General features: G+C 37.8%; 1 protein-coding gene across 1 annotated transcript; it reads left to right on the top strand.

The window, feature by feature from the left end:
* Positions 1–5,361: 5,361 nt before the first annotated feature.
* On the top strand, positions 5,362–24,076 carry LOC145234325 (phosphatidylinositol phosphatase PTPRQ-like). The gene is made up of 40 exons (XM_080099089.1): positions 5,362–5,468; positions 5,765–5,884; positions 6,542–6,741; positions 6,803–6,935; positions 7,137–7,318; positions 7,674–7,818; positions 7,878–8,018; positions 8,155–8,254; positions 8,333–8,475; positions 8,854–8,970; positions 9,049–9,146; positions 9,224–9,413; positions 9,646–9,770; positions 10,183–10,360; positions 10,468–10,673; positions 10,739–10,908; positions 11,125–11,300; positions 13,006–13,208; positions 13,410–13,582; positions 14,004–14,176; positions 14,978–15,092; positions 15,151–15,261; positions 15,349–15,431; positions 16,157–16,293; positions 16,627–16,777; positions 16,838–17,023; positions 17,323–17,454; positions 17,565–17,720; positions 18,932–19,046; positions 19,428–19,603; positions 20,186–20,391; positions 20,714–20,886; positions 21,042–21,214; positions 21,639–21,753; positions 21,812–21,922; positions 22,009–22,091; positions 22,561–22,697; positions 23,210–23,360; positions 23,421–23,606; positions 23,871–24,076. The coding sequence occupies exons 1-40, from the start codon at positions 5,384–5,386 to the stop codon at positions 24,074–24,076; spliced, it is 5,961 nt and encodes a 1,986-aa protein (XP_079955215.1). The 5' UTR covers positions 5,362–5,383.
* The last annotated feature ends 321 nt before the right edge of the window (positions 24,077–24,397 follow it).

Consider the following 24,397-nt stretch of genomic DNA (forward strand, 5'->3'; position numbering starts at 1 on the left):
TTAGGTGACAAATATCTAGAAGTTTTTTTTAGTATTTATGTCAGTCCTCTTTTAACACCGCACCTTGGCATCAGCATTTGTGCTTTACACTTCAAGAATCAGTGCTCAAACTTTGTTAGAAGCTTTTTTGTCAATTCTTTGCACAAGTTTTGTTTGTTGTTAGATCTTGATGAATGTACATCTGGCTTCGATCCTTGTGACCCATCCGCAAACTGCACAAACCTGGTTGGAACATTCGAATGCATTTGTTTAACTGGATTTTCCGGTGACGGTTTGACATGCGCAGGTACGCTGCGAATCAAATGTTCAAAATAACATGTTGCTAAAAATATCGACTTGTATTGTCGAACAAAATAACAAGTTTTATTTCTTATGCTTGTAACAGATCTCGATGAATGTACTAATGCACCTGGTCCGTGTGATCCTGTAGCAGAGTGCAGAAACTCTGCAGGAGCATTTACATGTATTTGTCCTTCTGGGTACTCTGGAAACGGAATTGCCACATCGGAGTCATGCTTAGGTTAGTTGAAAATGAATTTTTATTCAAATGTTAAAAATAAAGGCACAAATAGATGTTAAATCATAACGGCATGAGCGTTTGCCGCGATGTTTGAAAAATAAAGCATGTCGCATTTTAAGTCTATTTGAGTCTTTATTTTTATTATCAAACTTATGAACAGATTTCGAATAAGAACCTTACACAAACAGTAAAGGAAAAATTACAGTATTTGTTTGCTAAAGAAGCGAGAAAGAAAGCGCAAGGAAAAAATGTGGCTATGATCAGATATTAGCAACTAGGTGTTTCCTTTTTAAGGATAATGTAGGATTTTTTTCAAATACAGTCAGTTTGCAAGGGAAGATTTTCTTTAACTGAAAATAGGCTACAAACATATATCCAGAAGTTGATGAGTTTGAGTTAAAGCTATGGATAAGGCGTTTCGATGGACATAGCGTCATGAAAAAGTGTGTTCAGCGTCGTTAGTTTTCAAACGTCGATCGTTATGGCGAAAATGCACAACTTTTTAAAACTAACGCCAAGTGTCTCCATGTGTGTTATTTTATATATTACTGATGTAAAGATATAAGATTAATCCTTCATTTTTTACCCATCTATTGGTGGCTGAAAGTTCAGAAATTTTTTTTACTTTTTAATCATTTAACAGAACCATTTCGGAATCAGTCTTAACTGCCTAGGGCGTCATCATATGTTTTGTTACGTTGTAATTTATGGCACAATACAAGAATAAGTCTGCCGCAAATTGCAACTAGGCAAGTATTATGGGCTGTGTTTCTAATTTCACACAATGCATTTACACCAGATGTTAACGCAATAAAGTGTCAAGCAAAAAAGTTTTAAGCAATTCGCAGCCACCATATAGTTTTATAAATTACATATAGTTTAATAAACATATTCACGGCCCTACAATGACGTCTTCGACCGCAGGTTATGCACCCCTGGGTTAGGGTATGAACGTAACAACGGCTTCTGGGACTTAAATTGAAAAAGATTAACACAAGAAAGTGCGTGCAATTAGTTTTGACATAATAAGCTGGTGACGTGAGATCGGCCGTATTGGCTAGTGCAGCCATCCGATCTCATCCAATGGGGCCGAACTCTCGTCACCAGCTGCATTGATGAGACCTTGTATAGGTCAAACCAGTGTGTACTCTCTGTAGCCATTCATTTATTGGCTCGATGCTTTAACATTGATACAGTGACTCTGAGCTGACTGCATTTGGGTTCCCAAGCAGTTGCATAGCTATTGTAGGACAGTTCCCTCTGCGGTGTATGCTCAGTTATGGCATCGTACACACTAGCGGAGACATGGGTGTTTCCCTGTTACTCCCAACAAACTGTGGGGTGCCGACGACCAGACTAGCCAATAAGGCCGATCTCTCGTCACCAGCTGCACGGATGAGACCTTGTAGGTCGAGCTATGAAGACAATGCATGTCAAAGACCGCTTGTACTATTTTTTCGTCTATGCATAAGTTTTCCGCATTTTAAATCGTTAGTTATTGTCCCAACAAATTTAGCTATCTGAATTAAAGTTTACAGTGTAGTGACACTTAACAAGCATCCGTTTTCTTTACAACAATTATATTACATTCTACATTAACACAGATATCAATGAATGCATGCCAGTGTCTTCATGTGATGTTAATGCGATGTGCGAGAACAAAGAAGGCAGTTTTATCTGCAGATGTTTAGACGGATACACGGGATTTGGTTTACCCGGACAATGTGCAGGTTCGTGTACGCGACTTTTTCCAGACCTTCCGTTTATTTAAAAAAAGCGTCAGAGTAAAACCACGCAAAGGTTTTCAACGACTGTTTGTATGCACTAAGGCAGTGGTTCCCAACCTTTTTGTAGTCACGGACCCCTTTTATAAATTGTATAGGTCCGCGGACCCCCAACGTAATTTAGTCTTGTTATGTGTTTCGTTTCCTGCATTATACGTTATTAAACTTTCGCTTTTGGGGGCAGAATTTTAATCAACCTTCACAGTCCTTCAGTCTCAATAAAGTTCTGTACAGTAGCAGTCAGTGCAACAAAGAGATAAATTTTATGATATACAATACCTGAAACAAAGCACAATAAGTTCTATTGTTAATGTGTGTTGTGATGTCACAATAGAGGAACAATCACAAGCTTGCTTTGATAAACAGTTTGCACTCATATACAGGATCATAAAAAAACGGTTTGGGAACTTAAAAATATTGTACTGTTGTAAATGCTACTAAAAATGTTTGCCTCCACGGACCCCCTGAAACCATCTCATGGACCCCTTGGGGGTCCGCGAACCCCAGGTTGGGAACCACTGCACTAAGGGATGTTTTAATTCGATCATTAGTTTGCAACTGTGCCACAACGATTCAATGAAATAAGACATTTTAGGCAAAAATGAACATCGACGTTTATAAAGGCATGTTAATTTGGTATGCCAAAAAAATAAGCGACAATAAAATCAACCTGGTCAAAAATATGTGTTCACAACACCAAAACAGTCAAACATTTTTTTTTCAACGGAAAGGTGGCATTTCGAAAACCAGTAACAAACTTATTACACAACTTTTAAACATAATTAAATACATAAATGAGGATTGTCTTTTTTCTGAAGATACTGGTGTATACATTATATCTGGCAGCGATAGCTTATTAATAATTAAATTCATTTATTTTGTCATATATGACATCCATTAATTGTTTTGTTTTTCTCATTTTTCATATGGCGACAGAAGTGAACGAATGTGCGAACACGGTGGATAACAACTGTGATACCAACGCCAATTGCACAAATACTATTCCAAGCTTTAGCTGCACATGTCGAGATGGATGGACAGGCGATGGAATGACCTGTGTGGGTAGGTTGGCCTTTTCACGTTCCTAAAGCTAAACTTTTTTGTTATGAAATGCGAACACAGATCCTTATCTGGGTAACCTGAAAATTGCAAATTAAAAGCAATATTATATCATATTCATTAAAATAGAGTCGTTACCACAACATGCAGAAGTAAGAGATTTTAAGTTTTTTCCTAAAAGTATTCCCCATAAATGTCTATGCAAGCGGCATCTGGTTACTGAGCCTGATTTTATTTGCTTTTAAATTACATGGATGTTTACACTTCAAACAAAACATATCTTTTAAAAATTCCTAAGGCCACTAACCAACACTTGGGCGTTTATTCAGACATTGATGAATGTGCGGCCTTCCTCGACGATTGTCTGGTGCCCGCAGAGTCTTGCAGAAACGTAATTGGAAGCTTTGATTGTCCTTGTAATGAGCCTGAGTACCGAGGAAGGCCTGGCAATTGCAAGGGTAAGTATTATGTTGTATGGATAACCAGTATTAATTTCTCTGCTTGCTTGTTTTATATCCAAACGTACCTATAGTCTATTTAACGCCACACAGATGATTTGGGTTAAGCATATATAGGGTGACGTCGGATGGTTGTGTATGTTAATTTGCCAGTTGAACTAAGAGGATAGATGTTGATTGTCAGTAAATGCTTTAGTATATTTACAATCGATTTTCTTGATTTAATTTTTCATGATCGGACAGCCGTAACGACAGAAACGATTCAAATTTTATTTGCAATCGTCTTTCCTGTTTACCCTCAGGTTATTTTTGTGCTGGGAATCTGGAGAATGCGACTCTTTGCAATATAACAGGCTTAATTGAATGGCCAACTTTCTTCGACGGAAGCATGCTTTACGAGATAAACCAGGACGTGACATGGTTAATTGACCTTCCGGCTGCAAGCGGTAAAAAAAATATCTGATTGTCCAACACATACAGTCTTATTCACGCTACAAGTGTCGTATCGCTTTAAATCTAAATTAAAGAGAAACAATTTTAAACTAAATTTAAAGCCGTGTTGATCGGCAGAAACTATAGACCTGTTGTTATATCTACAAACTATTTGGTTTTTGTTTTGTTAAACGAAATTGGTTATTTAAGTTTAAATTTTGTCACATGTGAAAAAATAGAAGAATTTTTAGAAACAAAAATTGACCTGTCAACTACTACGACTAAAAATTATTTAAATATGTGCTTAACGTAAAGTAGTATTGTTTGGGACTGGAGCGATTTGTGTTTTTCAGGGGCAGGAATTATCTTCACCATTGTGGCTATTGACGTTCAACCTGTAGAAGATTACATCATTTTCAACAACAACTCGGACTATCGTGTTCTTCAACCAGTCCCACTTTTTGTATGTACATTAATCGACAATTGTAGTGCTCTTCTAATTATAGTGCTATTTGCTAGAATGTATGTAATAACCATCTTTTGTGATTAACAGTTTTCTGGGTCTGCCGTCGCTATCTTAAACGGAAATACAACGGCAAGTGAAACTAATCCCGTTGGTTACAATGTGACTTCACAATCATTCACGATTAACCGCCAACATGTCTATGTTCATTTTCACAGCGACCAAAGCATCACGTTTACTGGATTCCTAATAAGTTATGCACCAGGCAAGAGATGCCCAACTCCGCTATATATATATTTATATATATATATATATTTGTTTGAAAATCTGAAAAATTCACGTTGGTTAACGTTGATCTTAAATGTTGACCGCAAAAACAATGTCACAAAGATGTTAAGTCATTTTAATTTAAAAGGCCGAAATATATTTATAAAGTCCTTTTTTCGAAATATAAGTCCTTTTTACGCAACATATACAGAACAGTAAACAAACGAACATTATTCTGTTGGACAACAGCACATGTACTTCTTATAAATTTTATAATTGGCAACATATTTTGTCCATTAATTCTGCCTTATCCTTGGGGGTTGCTCAATACCTGGTGCTAAAGATTTTTGAAAATACTCTTTTTACAGGCATTTATATTTGTACGGCAAACAATCCCTGTATGAATGGAGGAATGTGTGCAAATAAATTCGTTGGTTACAATTGCACATGTCCCAGTAACTGGACAGGGCGTGACTGCGAAATAGGTAATGCTGTGTTGGTTTTGTGTTGGTGGTAACTCATCAGTTAACTTAATACGGCAAAAATTGCTGCTCACGTTCTAACGAGTTTCAAATTTTATTTAAATTGTATATGATTCAGGTTATTACACATGAGGCCAACTGTCAAAAAAAAACATAGGCCAGAGTAATCGATCGGGCTGGGCTTTATAGGTTTCGTTCGAGAAGAAGTGGAAATAAAACTTACTCAATTCAGACCTAACTTCACACACTGGTTTTGTTGCGTTGCAATTTTCAAAATACAAGCATATTTTTTGGCACAGATGTGAACGAATGCATGGATCCAAATCGTTGTGACCCAAACGCTACCTGTACTAACACCGTTGGTTCTTTTGATTGCACTTGCAACTCTGCTTTTATTGGCGACGGATTACGTTGCAGACGTAAGTTGTATTTTAAGTTGGATAAATGCAACAAGTGGTAGTAATGGTACCAGTGTTTATGTTAAAAAAGTTTTTTCTTGCTTAAAGCAAAAGGTAGTGTCTGTTGTTTAGTCGATGTAAAAGCGTCACACTATGGCCGGTCATTTCATAATATTGCACTATTCGGAAGTGTTTCAGAATAATTTAATCAAATCCAAAATACCGAAACCTGGAGAAGCTTCTTTATGTAAACCTTGCTTCAAGGCACGCCTGCGAGACGTGCAACACTAAAAAAGCACAAAATGGATCAAAAATGCACGTTTTATGTCCGAATTGCAGAGCTGTGGCCTGAAAATGCAGAAATTTGCAAAAACAGAAATTAAGCAAAACCACGTGAATGAGTTGAGTGATAAAGTTTGCAAGCACCCCACATTTAAGTCCCACGAGTTGGCTATTTTAGAATTTTAGATCATGAACCCTGACTGGTACACGAAAATAACTTAACGATAATACAAGGTCAAAACTAAAGTATGCTTTTATTTATGTCACTAGAAGTGAAATAAAAAATCCAACATAGTATTCTATATTTTTTGCAAATTGTTTAAGCTATGGATTTAGGGAAAAAAATGCAAATTACAAACTTAACCAAAAAGCTTAATTTGTGTCATTTTTACTTAGCTTACATCGTTATTTCCAATCTGGAAGCTTCGTCTGAGTTCAACATGACCAGCGGTATAACTTCTGTCACTGTCACTTTCCAAGTTACCCCAGAGTGGAATACACTGGCCTACATTCAAAATTATGTCTTAACATACTCCGCTGGCGACGGAATAAGTAATACTATCACCACACCTTTTGTCAATCAAACCAATTTTAACGTAAGTTTGTTAATCTCCGTTGTGTTATTTTTAACGAAACTGGTTTTCACTTGTTTTACAGGTGATCACTTTAGGTGTTACTTCATTTACAAATTATACCATCGAATTAGGTCCAGGCACTAATGGAACAGAAATTTCGACTGCAACTGTTAGCTTTACTGCTATTTCTGTTAAAATCCGGACTGCCGAAAGTCGTAAGTGACTGTTTTAATGTTTTTTCGTCGCTTTCATTCGGTAAAGTTTCAAATGTTTTTCCCGGTGGTTTAAAAGTTTAAAATCTATTAAAGTATACAAATGTTGACATCGAACCAAATGAATAAACTATCAAATAGGTGCATTCAATTTGCATATATATTAGTTTTGTTTTAATAGCTTTTAATTCCGTATTTCCGCAGTTCCACTCGCCCCAACTGATTTTGCTTCATCGGCCACAGCAGTCCAAACCTTCCTCACATGGACAGCACCTGTCGAAACTGGTCGTGGAATCACTACCGGGTACCAGATCGGAACAATGCGATCGGCAGATAGTTGTGCGAGTTTTGGAGTTATTGACCAACGTGGATGTGGCTCAGAAACGGCAAGATTTAACTGTATTCAAATAATAAAGCCGTATTAAATTAATAGAGTGCCGGACGTTATCCACTCTTGTTAAGCCTGCTTTTTTGGTGCAGCTGTTGTTGCAAAGATTACCATAAAGGACGCAACATTGTGTACAATGTGCAAATACTTGACATAAATGCAAAGCACAAAACGCAACACCAAAAAATGTCGAATCTTACTTCAACTGTACCGTAGAGACCACCAGTTTGACAATTGTTCTTGTAGTCACAATAAACCAATGTATTCAACTTTATTTGCAAAATCTGTATAATTTTGAACAAACCCTTTTGTTCAAAGTGGATAAAAAAACCGATTTTTTTTTTACTTTGCAGATCTACACAATTAGCACGAAAAACTTCCCTTCAAATTTTTTTGTTCTCACCGATCTGATTCCCTACCGTGAATACAGTATCCGTATTCGCGCGGAAACATCCGCCGGTTTTGGAAATTGGAGTACTGCTGTGAAACAGTTTACTGGTATAAGTCTAACAAACGTAAACACACAAACGTTTGTTAACGCTAAAGTTTTTGTGTAGGAAATCTGTGCAACAGTTCTAATACGAATGTTGGAATAACGGCATGCCCATTTACTTCTGGAGCTTTTCAGACTCAAAACTTTCCAGCACCTTACCCAGAATTCTCCAGCTCATTCTGGCAGTTCGAACACCCATTTGGGGGTATGTTAAGCTGTTACATTTAGTTGTGCGTTTGTTATTTTAGCAGTATCGCAAAGTGTTACTTCTTTATTTTACTCATTTATATGTATAATAGAACGTTCTATAGAACGTTTCACTATTTGTTTTGTGTGCACAGATATCCGATTTACCTTTGATATCTTCGATACACAAGCCCGTCAAGACGTTCTGGAAATTGGTTTCGGAAATTTGCCAACAACTATTTCACCATTTGACGTGTAAGTATTTGCATAATCTAAGAGAAACAAATTTTTGGTTGTTTAATTTCCGGTTGTAAAACATTGTTTATACTGCAGCCGACAGCAGTTAAGTGGAAATCTAACCGGGAGCGCTGCACCAGTCCTGTGGACTAACACCCTAACTACGGGATTGGTCTGGGCCCGTTTCGAAAGTCACAATTCTACGGAAAACAGTGGTTTTTTAGCTATTTATGAAACAGGTATTCGAGATCACACTGTATTTTTGATCTCGCATCTAAATTTGGTTATATTTCTTTAAAATATCAAATCGACGAAAAAAACTCTAAAACTGTTTACAGACTGTTTTTGCTGTTATTTTAAAGTTATTTCAGAATTTATCATAGCTTTTGTGCCCAGAGTTGCATTTACGAAATATCCTAAATTTTAGGGCAGCCGTTCATACGAATATGATAAAAAAGCCATGGAATTTTAGGATCATTATGTGCTATCTTTAAGCGCATCTGTCTACTTTTTAGGGTGCAACAGTACAACGAATAAGAAAATAAAAATAAAATCAACAAAGTATGTTGCAATGCTACAACACAAGTCGGTGTTAAACTTGTCTTATATGTATGTAGATATCGACACGTGTTTTACCGAACACCCATGTCTTATGGGTGGAACGTGCACAGACGCAGCATTTGATTTTACATGCACTTGTCCGTCTTTATGGAGTGGAAAAGTGTGTAATATACGTAAGTGGCATAAATAGCGTTATTTATTAACTACCATTTTATCGGATCCTTACAAACCTTGTTTTTTAATATATTTAGCGCTTGTCACAATCGATGCCACTTGTTCGAGCTCAGCAAGCGATAGCATTACTGTGATATGGACAAACAACCGGGCCAATGACTCCAGTTTGATTTCCGTAAGAATACCTTGTTTGATAGTCTTGTATAGACCGCTTGTTTGTTCGCTTGTCAACTCTGTGTTTAACTTTGGTAGATGTATTCAGTTACATACAATTCGACCACCACTGGCACAGTTACAAGGAATTTCTCTATTGGCACAAATCAAGCTTCTTTTTCGGGATTCAGTTCCTTCGAAAGTTACAGTGTAACTGTTGACGTGATTGCAGTTAGTGCAGCTGTACAGACAAGCACGTCAACTTGCTTCGGTCAAACTCAAGAAGCAGGTATTGGTCGAACTATAGAATTTTTTTGCTACAAGTCCATCGGTGTGAAAGGTAAAACGTTAGCAAAAGTAAAGGTTTAACAGCATAAACGAGGATTTTACGCAGCTTTTACACAGGGTCAAACAAAAAATATTAATAAACATGCAATCCGGTAAACAATGTGCTTATTAAAAGCAATTATTAAGCAAACTTTAATGTAGACCTGGTAAAAACACAAGTTGTTTGTTTTTAGCGCCAACCTCTCCAACTATAACAGCTGTGACACCAGCAACAGGTCCAGCTCTTGATGTCACGTGGTCTGCACCAGCGTCGCTCAACGGAATTCTGACCTTTTATACAGTTAACTATCAGACAACAGTAAGCAGCTGTATTGTGTAATAATGCTTAAATGCACATTACTTTCACAAGAAACAAAATTTTTTTTTTACTGATTTCATGTTAAAAAAATACTCGCAAGCAACATGATTATCTTGAGTTGTGAAAGTTGCAAATGCAACTTTAAACCAGTTTTTACGTTTTTAGCGTTAAACGGGCTTTATAAATTTTTACTGATTTTAAAGTTTAGTTAAACTTCGAAAGACGTAACTGTCAAAAATACAGAAAAATATACATTGCTTTTTCTTAAACAGCAAAAATTAGCGTTGAAATTAAACTGTTTAGCGTTTACCTTTTTATGATAATTCATTAAGCTCGATTAAAAGTCTTTCGAATTTTCTTCTTCTTTGAATTAAAAACTAGAAACAAACTTAAAATCTCCTCACAATTTCAGAATCACGCTAATTTTGGGGAAGTTATGACATCTGGCAGCATCAATGTTGCAGCTGGATTAACAACCCAGCTCACAGGGCTTCAGGCTTTCCGAATGTACCAAGTAACTGTTACAGCTACTACAGGAGGAGGAACAGGGCCTGCTAGCGCTCCTGTAACTCAAACCACGCCTGAAACAGGTGGGTGTTAGTCAAAAGTGTTGGGCATTTTAACATAATTGGATGCGTTTTTTTCTATTTTCGGTAATACTTGTCTTTTACCTTAACTTTTGTGCTTTTCATCGCAGCTCCCACTTTCGGTGTGTCAGGAGTAATGGTAATGGTCAACGCCACCCATGCCACCATCAGCTACACCGCACCAACTCCTGTAACTGGGGTCTTTTTGTACGCGGTTCGATACTTTGCTGTGAACATCACGTCGCGAACTGTCAACAGCAATAATCTCATGCAAACTATCACTGGATTAATACCTGGGGTTGATTACACGTTTGAGGTAAGCTTGTATTCTCCGTTGCCTACCACCCGAAGACAGCAATATGCACTGCTTATTGTTTCTAGGTTATTGTGTCAACTACTGCTGGAAATGGTCCCCCAACTTCGGCTACTGCAACAACGGACGTAGACATACCTGGACTTGTGGCAACACCAACGTTTACAACTACCATGAACTCAATCACAATAAATTGGGTTGAACCGGTTGCTCCTAATGGAATAATTACTGCTTACAGGTGCGTCAGTTAAGTACAACTACAGTAAACCGTAGATAAACCGAATATTTTTTCCATATCTTCGCCCAATCTGGATGTTCTGTGATTATCAATAGTTTGTTAATGGAAATATTTTGTAGATACCTAAAACTTGTGGTTCTAGAAATTAAATTTAAAAACAATCCGGAAATTTCATAAATCTGACTGTATAGTTTTTTGCAACGTGTTTTGTAACAGAGTTTCATGGACACCAGTGACAGGTGGTGGTACCACCGGCAATTTAACAGGAAGCACCCTTTCGTACACCATTGGAGGGTTAGAAGCCTACACAGAATACACCGTTACGGTCTTTGCCCAGACAGCTGTTGGAGAAAACGCAGGAACTGCCGCCATACAGCGAACCAGTGAAGGAGGTATGCAGACCATCTAATGTAGGGTTGCCATTCGTCCGGATTTTCCCTGACATGTCAGGGAATTTAGTGTTTAAATCTGCGTCAGGGAGAAATGTTAAAATGTACCTAAAAGTCCGGAATTCAAGAAAAATTATTTGTATATGTTATAAAATTAATGTACCAACGGAGAAAATTTCTAGTAGATAGCTACAACCGCGTCTATACCATGAAACGATAAGAGGTAAACTGGCGGCGCGCAGGTTAACGTACCTGTTACTGTTTGATGTGTGTGCGCGCGTAACAATACCTGTTTGTTACTAGATGTTTAACAATATGCGTTAAATACACAAATAAAAATCCGCGTCTCAACAAAACACAGCATTCGAAGCTACATGAGAACGTGGGAACTTTCATTTAACTGTGTACCTATTATGCAGGGAACTAACTCACAACTAAAAGTCGAATGCGTGAGACATCAGAACATTTTAACAGTGGCATTTTTCTTCAGACTTAAAAAGGTCCTTGTGACTCCCATCGTTTAATTTTTTTGGTTAAAAAAAAACTTAACTAAACAAAAGCGTGCGCAGAAAGTTAATTGACAAGGATCAGAGTATCGTATGTAACGTTTTCTCGTGTCGCTGTCCGTGTGACTTCCCAATATTCAATTTATTCCGGAATAGAAGTGTTTGGATCGCAAAAATGGTCAACGCAGCTGTTCTCAGACTGGGGTCCGCGGTCCTTTAGGGCATTTTGCGGGGACCTCGAAAAGGTGGAAGTAATTCTATATCCTTATTTGGCGTCAGTTTGTGCAACTGGATAAGTTGAAATCAAAGTTCAAGTGAGAATCGACCGTCTCCATTGTTAAACAATAGGCTTTATTGCATGACAACTAACAAAAATGCAATTGTTCGCGCACAATTGTAATGTTTTTGTCCTGTCTGTGATGTCAGATTTGGATCATTGTTATGCGCAATTTTGCATAACTAGCTAAAATCCTGCAATCAACTTTCGTTTTTCTGAAATACACACTCAGACTTACGTCAACACATTGAGACTTAAAGTTTGAGAAAAACTGGGTTCACGCAGCCGAGATAAATTTTGTCAGGGATTGTGTTCCATAAAATATGGCAACCCTAATCTAATGAGTAGCCTAAACATCATGCTCATGTACATTAATCCATAATTTTCATGTGTTTTGTCAAATTGTTTTGCTACTTTCAAAATACCAGTTTATTTGCTGTAAAAAACCTTTAGCCTTAAATCTTAGAATTAACAGAGAAGCCGTTCAACTTACGACCACCTAGTGAGTTTTTCCTGGTGTTTCTGCCCAAAAGTTATAAATCTTAGACAACAACCATGGACACACATTTAAAAAATTTGAGTCAAACATGTATTACTGAAAAATAAATTACTGTTCGGATTCCTGGTTATAGTGGTCCCTTTGAAACTTTGAAACAGACGTGTGAATGCAACTAATATCGAAATGCGCCAAGTTTTCGTATGTTGATAGGGACCAACGTTATGTTTATGATGACTGTTTATAACTTTGCAATGTAAACCTAAACCAAACAATAAACACATCGTTTCATAAACATAAATGTTTCTTTTGATTTGTTTTAACTGGACACATGTTTTCTTACGATGCAACACAATTAAAATGTAAAAATTGTAGACATTTTTTTCTGTTTTTAGTAAACAAATTCAGAGTAATTTTCTTGGTTTACAGTTCCTCTCACGGGCGTAAGGAATATTGTGTTCAATCCGAGTGCAACTGGGGTCATTGTAGGCTACGATGCACCTTCTATTGTGACAGGAGTCTTTACATTCGTATTGGAATATCGTGATGCCACAGCTTCAGGTCCATTTACTGCAAGTTCAAGCGCCACCGAAATAACTGGCCTGAATGCTTTTACCCCTTACACAGTTAGGGTAAGTAGCCTTGAGAAAGGGACAAAAAGTTACAATTTTTACACCTACACGCACTTCAAAGCCTATATTGTATTTTTACAGCTTTTTGTATTTTGTCATTGTCAATAGTACCATGCTTTAAGCGAGTCTTGAAAACTACATCACATTCTGTAATTTTGGTTGTAGTGTCAGCATCTTAGGCTTGTAAGTGTTTCTTCACAGATTACTGTGAGCACTGGTGCCGGTAATGGACCAAGCGTAGAAATGAACTTCACTACCCAGCAAGACATTCCTGGCGATGTAACAAATCCTAGTAGTTCGGCAGTCACAACTATAAGTGCTAGCGTGCAATGGGAAGCGCCTTCAACTCCCAACGGCGTCATAACAGATTACTAGTATGTTTTCTCCTTTTGTAGCTTTATTTAGGTCGGTATCAGAAGCAAAGATGCACCTTAAAGTTTTTAATCCTTTTGTTCTATTTTCCAGTCGCTTCTGCAACAAACAATGTAATAAGTTTGACTTTGGCTCATCGCTTCTGAACCATGTTCTATAAACCGCCTACAATAACAGTATTTTTCGATACAAATCTTATGCTCCCTGCATAATCTAGACAGAAATAAAAAAGCCCCAGTTGAGTGAATGAAAGACCAGATTCGTTAGTACGCTAACGAAATTGCATGAAAACCAAAATACATGGAAGACAGCTAATAAAAGTTAAATCAACACATTACTCAAGTTTTAAATTTCAGGCAGCTCGGTGTATTTGCTAAGTTTTGTAAAACAATGTGTTTTTACCAACTGTTTTTGTTTGTAAAGCATTTCTTGGAGAGTAAATGGCGTTGCGATGGAAAATGCGGTGTCCGCCTCCGTCACCACCTTTGAAATCACGGGACTGCAGCCATTTACAACATACAGTGTGCGAATCGTAGCGGCCACGATCGCAGGCAACAACACTGGTTCAATTGTGATGTTTTCAACACTAGAAGACGGTACTTTTATATCTCACTCATAAGTTTTTCTCAAATCATACAAACGAAACAAAACCGGCATTTTCGAATTTGGTGTGCGTTTGCACTAACGTCACGATTTTATGCGCATTTCTCGAGGCACGTGTAGCAAATTGCAATGTGCTTTCGTATGTACGAGTCTTTCCTGGGCAACATTATGTTGTATGATTGGTGTAATATTTTAAAGTAGATTTAGGCCAGCGGTTCCCAAACTGGGGTCCGCGGTCTTTTAGGGGTCCGTGAGGCAATTTTGGGGGGTTGAAATAATTCTATAATCTTATTTGGCGTCAGTTTGTGCCACTAAATAAGTTTAAATCAAAGTAGAATTGAGAATCGACTGTCTGCATTGCTAAACAATGGCCTTTTTGAATGACAACTATCAAAAATGCAATTGTTCGCGCACAATCCTAATGTTTTTGTCCTGTTTGTGATGTTACATGCTGTCTTTGGATGATTGTTATGCGCAATCTTGCATAACTAGCTAAAATCCTGCAATCAACCTTCGTTTTTATGAAATACACATTTAAGCTTAAGGACCGCGAGCCCTCGAAATAATGGCAAAGGGACCGTTTTGAAAAAAATATAAAAAAGTTTGGGAACCACTGATTTAGGCGGTTGTGATGTGAGCATGTATTGTGCTAAACAAGAAAGTTTGAGTTTCATTAAGCTTGAATTGGAATTTATTCCTGGGAGTTGTCTAAAGCGACCCTACTGCAACAAACGTTACGCAACTAAAATTTAACAACAATAAGTTTGTTTGGCCCAATTATAACTTCTATTTAGTACCGGATGCTCCAACCCTCGGTTTGAATATCAACACTGACAATTCCTTCAACATAACGATTAAACCTGCAACTCCACCCAGGGGAAATATACTTTACTATGAGATCCGTATTAGGTAAGATAAAATATCGTAGTAATGAACCACAGTAAACTTTTGCTAATAACTATTTCAGACAAAACTTTTCGGAATGTACTTCTCTTGGCGACAGCGAATGTTACGACCTAACGCAAACGTTGCCAGCCTCTCAAACAAAATTTATAACAGAAGTTCTGCCAGGGTTCAGGTAAAGACCATTTGCATGCCAATTCAAAATGTCTTACTGTCGTAAATGAAGATATACAGTGGCTGTACTTACTTTATTTCTCTTTAGATCCATTATATTTTCTGTGAGGGCTAACACATCTGCAGGATTTGGTCCTGAGGCCCCAATGACGGCAACAACCGAAATTGTTGGTAAGTGTGCATTTTAGCAACTGTGGCTTTCAATATGTGACTTAATGTCACCAAACAAGATAGGAAGCTTTGCAAAATTTGTAAGTTTTTAATTTAGGATGTGCGATTGTATTTGGCTGACATTTCTTGTTCATTTTTTTAATACGATGACATGTCGTTTAAAAGTTGGTTTAAAACCGTGGTTCTCAACCAGGGCCCATGCCCTGTGTTCCGCGGGACCACGGGTGTAGGTTTCCCCAAATACACCCACTAAAAGCCATTTTCTTTTTAACATTATTTCCTAATTTAATCGACTATTTCACAAAGTATTTGTCTATATTGAGGTTTTTCACGATTACGGATTCTCGTTAATCTATAATTCGACCTGTTTAAAGCCGAAACTAATACCGAATTCCAACACAAGATTGACATTTACATGTTTAAGGGGGGCACAGGTCCTACTGGGTTTCTTAAAGGGGGCCACGAGGCCTTTCATTGCCTGACACAACGAGATATATTCTCTACTTGGTATACTTAGATCTATACATTTTAACTGGAGTGAATTAGACTAATTATGGGTGATACGGTGAGGCATTGGGAAACAGGTTTGAGCAAGATAAAGCTCGTTCCTAATTTTGAACTTAAGGCAGATATAGAATAACTTGTACGCTGTAATTGTAACTTTTTATATCTCGTTGTATGCTTGTACGCTGTAATTGTAACTTTTTATATCTCGTTGTATGCAGCGGCCGGAACAGTGACAAATGTTACTCTTACTCCATTCAACTCCACCGCTATAAATGTGGCATGGACAACAGCTAGACCTGTTCCCGGTCCAAGCAACTACACCATTACTGCAACCGATTTCGCGGGTCAAACTAGCGTAAGTTTTCATTCTTCCATTGTCGTTCGTATAATGCAGCAATTGACAAACAAGAAATTTTGGGGATATTGTTTTCTATACATATACTAACTGCACACGGTTTAAAAACATTTCCGTATCATTTCCTACAGTCAATGCAGACGGACCCCGAATGTCTACCATGAGGTCTTTCTTTGGGCTCATCCTCGCCATTTTTTTAAAATTATTAAAAAAATAGTGATAGTATTTTGCCTATTATAGTTGGGAAATTAAAGCGGACGCTTCGTAAGTTTTGACCAACATAAAAATTACGTGGATGCTTCGCTAACAATGATATAATTGAATGTCTTGCAGATGTTTACCGTGGTGGACTCTGACGGCACGGCCCTAAATTTTAACCTCACGTTCTCTGGGCTCACCCAAGGATCTGTTTACGCGGTGACTGTCACTCAATCTACTAGCGTTGGCAGTGGCTCTGCTTCACCCGTGGTAGAGCTTACAAGACGTGAGTTGTAGGTTTTAACCTTGCAAACACTAACAATTAATTTTTCTTTGTTTAATTTAGCCGCCACGCCTGTTGCTGGAGCACAACCTAATGTTACTGTTGCTCAAAATCTCCTTGGCGCATCTGCTACTCAGGCATTTGCCATTGAGAACCCATGCAACAGTGTGGCTACGTTTTTCACACCTAATGGCGGAACAATCCTGGCTGTTGATGTGATTATTAGAGAATCAGGCTCTTCGGCTACTAGTATGTTTCCATTTTTTAGATTTATTGATTTTGTTTTCAAACTACAATCTAAGCTAAATTCTTTAAGCAATACGCAGCTTAAAATTGATACTGTTTGTCGTTTTTCTTTGCATGATATTTTACCAAGGAAACTTCGTAAACACGGCTCTCAATGTACATGTCTAACTGTAATAAAAGAATGCTAATTGTATGTGTGATACGTTCTTACGTAGATGAATGTGGCTTGATTCTAATCAACTTGTGTTGAGTTTAAGTTGGTTAACGTTGGAAATTATGTATTTACCTTGAGTTTGTTGCAGCTATTAGCTACTGGGCAGAAGCATCTATTCTGAACCCAACACCCCAATACTTTGCTGCTACGATTACCTGCAGTTCACCATCGGGACGAAAGAAAAGGAGAGTAACTGATGACGGACAAACATTTGTGAACGGTAAGCATTTAGAGAGCTGCACCATAATTAGAGCAATCTTACACATTGGTGACAAACACATCAGTGTATCTTAATAAATGCGCGTGTTGATTCAAATATTTTTGTCTTAGGTCACGACCAAACCTGTAACCCAGCGTTGGTCACAACTGTTTGCAATGGACCACTTGCACCCGGTCGATCGTACGAAGTTGCCTTTCGGGCTGACACCGGATCTCCTGAGGGAAAATCTGGTTTAACCGCATTTTCGGCTCCTGTAATAGCAGCAGGTGATAACAAAATGCCGCTGCCTGATATCTTAAAACAGTGGTTCTCAAAGTATGGGTCGCGACCCAAACATGGGTCGCGCAGGGTCAAAAAATGGGTCGCGTTATATGGCGATTCAATTCTGCCCAAACGAACTATTACTGCAATAAGTAAACACAAACGAATTAACTTAATGCAGTAGTAGTAAAGTCACCTCACTCGACCACGTTGTACAGTAAAATGAACCAACCATTACCACATACAGACCACATACGACAATAGCCTTCCAACTTTTACGCACACGGCGATTGTAACGTCAAAGCACGGGAAATAATAGGACAAGTTCATCATGCGAAACTGAACTTGGAGATATAGCAGTAAGCGTTTAAGGATGAGTAAGTATTCGTACAAGCAAACATTTTAGATTTGGGATTCATTACTATCAATGATCATGGTGCTGCAAAGCCATAATGTGAGCTATGTTATGTAGTGTTGTCGAACGAATCGAGCTCGTTAATCCTGCAGCCATTTCGACATGTGCAAACTCCTATGCAACCAAGACGTGGCCTCGAAATTGCGGTCCGACTCGTTACAGAACAGCACAGTTAAAAGTCAAATCACAGTCCTTTCACTGAATACAAAATATCAAGTGGTCCCTTGAATGAAAAATAGAGCCTTGCATTGAAGATTTTTGAAGGAAAAATTTCAGTTTCATCAATTACACTAAAATAAATTAATCATTTGTTTGTAATAAATCATTGTTTTATAGTTCTGTGTACTACAACTGGTTGTCTGCGTCTTTTTTCGTGCATATTTGAAAAAAAAACATTTTTTGATGTTTGAGGCTTGGGTCGTGAGATATTCATAAAACTAAGATTTGGGTCGCGGTCAAAAAAGTTTGAGAACCACTGTCTTAAAAGATTATGTTACCTAAATGCATTGCTTTTTTTGTATCCCGAATCCTTGGTAAAGTATGTGGATTTTTTTCACTTTTCGTTGTACTTGTGTTATTGGGAATAGTGAAATTTCAACCCACCTTTATGAATAACATTAAGGTAGGGTGTATACTCAGAATTCAGTTAACACAATCCTAATGGTACACACCATTTAAAGGCTAATGCTGCATATTGGAAACTTTTGCATTTTTTCGTAAGTTATAAGCACCTTTTTAGCACCAACTTCTGTGAAAGACATACCTAATATTTTCTACGTAACTAAATTTGTTTACATAAAGATGAGGAGGACATACCTGGGCTTGTGGCAACACCAACGTTTACAACTACCAGTAACTCAATCACAGCAACTTGGGCTCCGCCGACTGCTCCTAATGGAATAATCACTGCTTACAGGTTCGTCAACTAAGTACAACTGTACTACAGTAAGTCTTGGTTAAACTTGATTTGGTTATTCCGAATCTTCGCCTAATTAAGATTTTTAAAGTTTCTTTAACCAAACGGTTCGGACACGGATTTTTACGTTTAAAAAAAACATTGGCACATTTAACCACGTAGTGACTTGGAACAACTGCTTACTGTTTGCTACTTTCTACACCACTTAAACACTTGGTTAACTGACCGTATTAATACCGCTCGGGAGGATGTACCGTGATCCATAAATAATTTGTTGATAGAAACATTTTGCATTTTCGAAAATTGTTGTGCTGAAAGTGTTTACAAAATCGTAAATATTCATAAACCTGGCTTTGTAGTGTTTGAGACGTGTTTTAACAGAGTTTCCTGGACATCGACGACAGGTAGTGGTACAACCGTTAATTTAACAGGAAGCACCCTTTCGTTCACCATTGAAAGATTAGAAACCTACACAGAATACACCGTTACCGTCTTTGCCCGTACAGCTGTTGGAGAAAACGCAGGAACTGTAGCCATGCAGCGAACCAGTGAAGGAGGTATGTAAAAATAAATAAAGGGTTTTGCGGTTAGTCGGTACATCAATACAAAAAATAGAAAAATATGTCCAGTTTTGTCCTTTCAAATCAAATGTTTATTTTATGTTGGGTTTATAATTATGTTGTCATTCGGTAGCGCTGAATGGGATTGACTTTTATTTTATATCATTCGCAAACCAAACTAGTTATTGCTTGTAAATAGAAACTGAGCGTTTCTAGAAACGCTTGATAACAAAACAACACAAGTGTATGTACTTTAAACTGTTTGAACAGTTTTACTTAAAGCCTTCAGGAATGTTGTCCTCACACCAGGTATAGTACGAGGGTTACTGTAAATTACGATCCACTTGCTTTGGTCACGGGATTTTTCACATTTCATGGGAATATCGTCAATCTGCAAACCCTTCAGATCCAAACCAATTTAAGTATGCTAGCAAAAATGTGTATCTTTTGATTTTTTTTAATTCAACACATAATTTTTACCATATCACTAAAACGAAAACAAAATAAAATTGTACGTGGTTTTTTCGTCGTCTGTTACCCAGTTACATATTAAATTTAAGCGTTTTTCTTTTTTTACAGTTCCTCTCGGGAGCGTAACAAACATTGTGTTAGTAACGAGTGCAACTGGGGTTACTGTCAGCTACGATCCACCTTCTGTTGTTACCGGAGTCTTTATGTTCCTGTTGGAGTATCGTCTGGCCGCAAGTCGTTCGGACCCGTTTATTGCAAGTTCTAGCGTCACCGAAATATCTGGTCTAGACGCTTTTACTTCTTATACAATCAGGGTAAGTGATCTTGGAAGAGGGTGGTTGCTTTCATCACTTAAGAAATGTAAAATAAACTTTATTGCCTAACGTCAATAAACGAAAAGCATTTTGCGTCATCTAAATGCCTTTTTACGACATCATACAATTTAGGGAGGTGGTTAAATTTTTAACCAAAAGTTACTACATTGTAACCATTTTGGTGTCGTACAATGCTTCTAACTCCTGTTTTAGTAAAACTGATACTTTCACGTTGCATGTTTGCAAAAACATTCTATTTCAGACAAAACGCTTAATGCTTCCTTACTTTGCCATACATACTGTTTAATTGCTATTTTCACAGATTACTGTAAGCACTAGTGCAGGTGACGGACCAAGTGTAACACGTAATTTTACTACCGATCAAGGAATTCCAGGTGAAGTTACAAACCTGGTTTCTTTGAATGCTACGACCACCACTGCGGGTATAGGATGGGACCCACCGTCAAACCCTAATGGCATCATAACAGAATATAAGTACGTTTTTTTTGTTGTTGTTTTTTGTTCGGTAGGTTCTAGAATTTTAAAGTGCACAAAACAAGCATAACTAAAATTTTGAATTTCAGGCAGCTCTATGTATTTGCTAAGTGTTGTGAAACAATGTGTTTTTACAAACTGTTTTGTTTGTAAAGCATTTCTTGGACAGTAAATGGCGTTGCGATGGAAGATGCAGTGGCCGCCTCCGTAACCACCTACGAAATCATGGGACTGCATCCATTTACAACATACAGCGTGCGAATCGTAGCGGCCACGATCGCAGGGAACAACACTGGTTCAATTGTGATGGTTACAACAGCAGAAGACGGTACCTTTATTTCTCAATCTAAAGTTTCTTTCAAATCATACAAACAAAACAAAACCTAGGCACGTGTCGCAAATTGTTATGTGTTCTCGTCTGCAAGATTTTTTTCTAGGCAACATTACGTTGTATGATCGGTGTATTGTTTTGAAGTAGATTAGACATGTGGTGATGTAAGCATGTTTTGTGCTAAACAAGGAAGTTAGTGCTCATTGAGCGTGTGTATGAACTTATCCCTGGTAGTTGTCTAAAGCCACACGAGTTTAGTGCAACAAACGTGTACGCAACTACATTTTAAAGACAATTAGGGCCGAAGGCAGAAACCTGGATTATCGGCTGAGCCTCGATTGGCGCTAAGCCGTGACTAAAGATAATCCAGGTTTCTGCATTCGGCCCTAAGTTTGTTTGACCTAATTATAACTTTTATTAGTACCTGATGTTCCAACCCTCGGTTTGAATATCAACACTGACAATTCCTTCAACATAACGATTAAACCTGCAACTCTACCAAGGGGCAACATACTTTACTATGAAATCCGTATTAGGTAAGATAAAATATCCTTGTAATAAACCACAGTAAACTTTTGCTAATAACTATTTCAGACAAAACGTTTCTGAATGTACTGATCTGGGCGACAGCGAATGTTACGACGTAACTCAAACGTTACTTGCTTCTCAGACAACATTTACAACAGAAGTTCTACCAGGGTTTCGGTAAAGACCATTTGTATGGCAAATCATAATGTTTTACTGTCGTAAAATGAATATACAGTGGCTGTACTGACTTTATTTTTCTTTAGATCTATTATATTTTCTGTGAGGGCTAACACAACTGCAGGATTTGGTCCTGAGGCCAAAATAACAGCAAGAACCGAAATTGTTGGTAAGGGTTCCATTTAGTAACTGTGGCTTTTAATATGTGACGTACTATCACCAAACAAGATAGGAGGCTTTCTACACTACTACTTAGTCTAATATAAAATAGCATTAACTCTTGAACATTAATTTGCTTAAAGTTGATTGGTAAATGCTAGTTTCAATTTAGGATAGGCGATTGTATTTAACTGACATTTTTTTGTTTAAATAGATGCCATGTCATTTTAAAACAAGAAATGGTCCTGTTATGCTTTTATTGTCTGAAACAGCGAGATATATTTTCTACTTGGTATTCTTAGATCTATCGGCTACATTTTAACTGGAGTTAATTAGGCTAATTATGGGTGATACAGTGGTGCATTGACAAATAGGTTTTAGCTAGTTAAGGCACGTTCCTACTTTAGAACTTGAGGCGGATATAGATTAAGTTTTACGCTGTCGAGCAATTTTAACTTTTTGTATCTCGTTGTACGCAGCGGCCGGAACAGTTACAAATGTCACTCTTACTCCATTCAACTCCACCGCTATAAATGTGGCATGGATAACAGCTAGACCCGTTCCTGGTCCCAGCAACTACACCATTACTGCAACCGATTTCGCGGGTCAAACTAGAGTAAGTTTATCGTTCTTCCCAGTATAATGCAGGGATTGCCAAACAAGAGATTTTGGGGGTATTGTTATTTATACATATATTAACTGCACACGGTTTAAAAATATTTCTGTATCATTTCCTGCAGTCAATACCGGACGGACCTCGTATGTCTACTATAAGGTGTTTCTTTGGGGTCACCCCCGCCATTTTAATAAAAAAATAAAAAAAATAGGAAAATTCTCAAATGTCATTCTTTTAATTTGCACTTTTACTTATTTACCATCACCAGCGGGTTTTGTAACGCCGCAGAAATGTTTATGGTAATTTTCTAAAAACTGTTGGTTGAAATTAACTAAAAACTACGTTTCGAATTTACAGTAAACTGGACAATATTTATCCTATTATGGTTGGGAGATTTATCATTTGTTTAGAAAATATATTATTTTTAATTAATGACAGTGTAGGTTTTTAAGATACAATGTGTACTCGATTTTGGTTGTTCGCTAACAATGGTAAAATTGAATGTCTCTCAGACGTTTACCGTGGTGGATTCTGACGGCACGGCCCTAATGTTTAACCTCACGTTCGCTGGGCTCACTCAAGGATCTGTTTACGCGGTGACTGTCACGCAATCCACTTCTGTTGGCAGTGGCTCTGCTTCACCTATGGTAGAGCTGGCAAGACGTGAGTTGCAGGTTTCAACCTTGTACAGATTGACAATTAATTTTTCTATGTTGAATATAGCCGCTGCAATTTTCGCTGGAGCACAACCTAATGTCAGTGTTACTCAAAATCTTCTCGGTGCATCTGCTACTCAGGCATTTGCCATTGCGAACCCATGCAACAGTGTGGCTACGTTTTTCACACCTGATGGCGGAACAATCCTGGCTGTTGATGTGATTATAAGAGAATCAGGCTCTTCGGCTACTAGTAAGCTTCTAATTTTTTAGATTTGTTGATTTTGTTTTCAAACTTCAATCTAAGCTCAATCGCTTAAGCACTGCAACTTGAATTTTTGAAACTGTTTGTATTTTTTTGCATAATATTTTGCCAAGAAAACATCGTCTCTTAGTAGGCTATACATATCTAACTGTTATAAAAAATATTTGTTAAAATAACTTGCTTCTAATCAACTTGTGTTGAGTTTAAGTTGGTTAACGTTGGAAATATCTATTTACCTTGAGTTTGTTGCAGCTATTAGCTACTGGGCAGAAGCATCTATCCTGAACCCAACACCCCAATACTTTGCTGCGACGATTACCTGCAGTTCGCCATCGGGAAGAAAGAAAAGGAGAGTAACTGATGACGGACAAACATTTGTGAACGGTAAGCATTTAGAGAGCTGCACCATAATTAGAGCAATCTTACACATTGGTGACAAACACATCAGTGTATCTTAATAAATGCGCGTGTTGATCCAAATATTTTTGTCTTAGGTCACGACCAAACCTGTGACCCAGCGTTGGTCACAACTGTTTGCAATGGACCACTTGCACCCGGTCGATCGTACGAAGTTGCCTTTCGGGCTGACACCGGATCTCCTGAGGGAAAATCTGGTTTAACCGCATTTTCGGCTCCTGTAATAACAGCAGGTGATAACAAAATGCCGCTGCCTGATGTCTTGACAGATTATGTTACCTAAATGCATTGCTTTTTTTGTATCCCGAATCCTTGGTAAAGTATGTGGGTTTTTTCACTTTTCGTTGTACGTGTGTTATTGA

The sequence above is a fragment of the Phallusia mammillata genome, chromosome 1 (assembly GCF_965637545.1).
Source record: "Phallusia mammillata chromosome 1, kaPhaMamm4.hap1.1, whole genome shotgun sequence".
Classification (NCBI taxonomy): Eukaryota; Metazoa; Chordata; class Ascidiacea; order Phlebobranchia; family Ascidiidae; genus Phallusia; species Phallusia mammillata.

Coding starts and splice junctions, on each gene's coding strand:
- LOC145234325 (XM_080099089.1), top strand. CDS start 5,384: ATGAATGGAGGAATGTGTGCAAATAAATTCGTTGGTTACAATTGCACA. Junction 10,674..10,738: donor GGGTTGATTACACGTTTGAG/GTAAGCTTGTAT, acceptor TATTGTTTCTAG/GTTATTGTGTCAACTACTGC. Junction 16,294..16,626: donor ATTTCGCGGGTCAAACTAGC/GTAAGTTTTCAT, acceptor AATGTCTTGCAG/ATGTTTACCGTGGTGGACTC.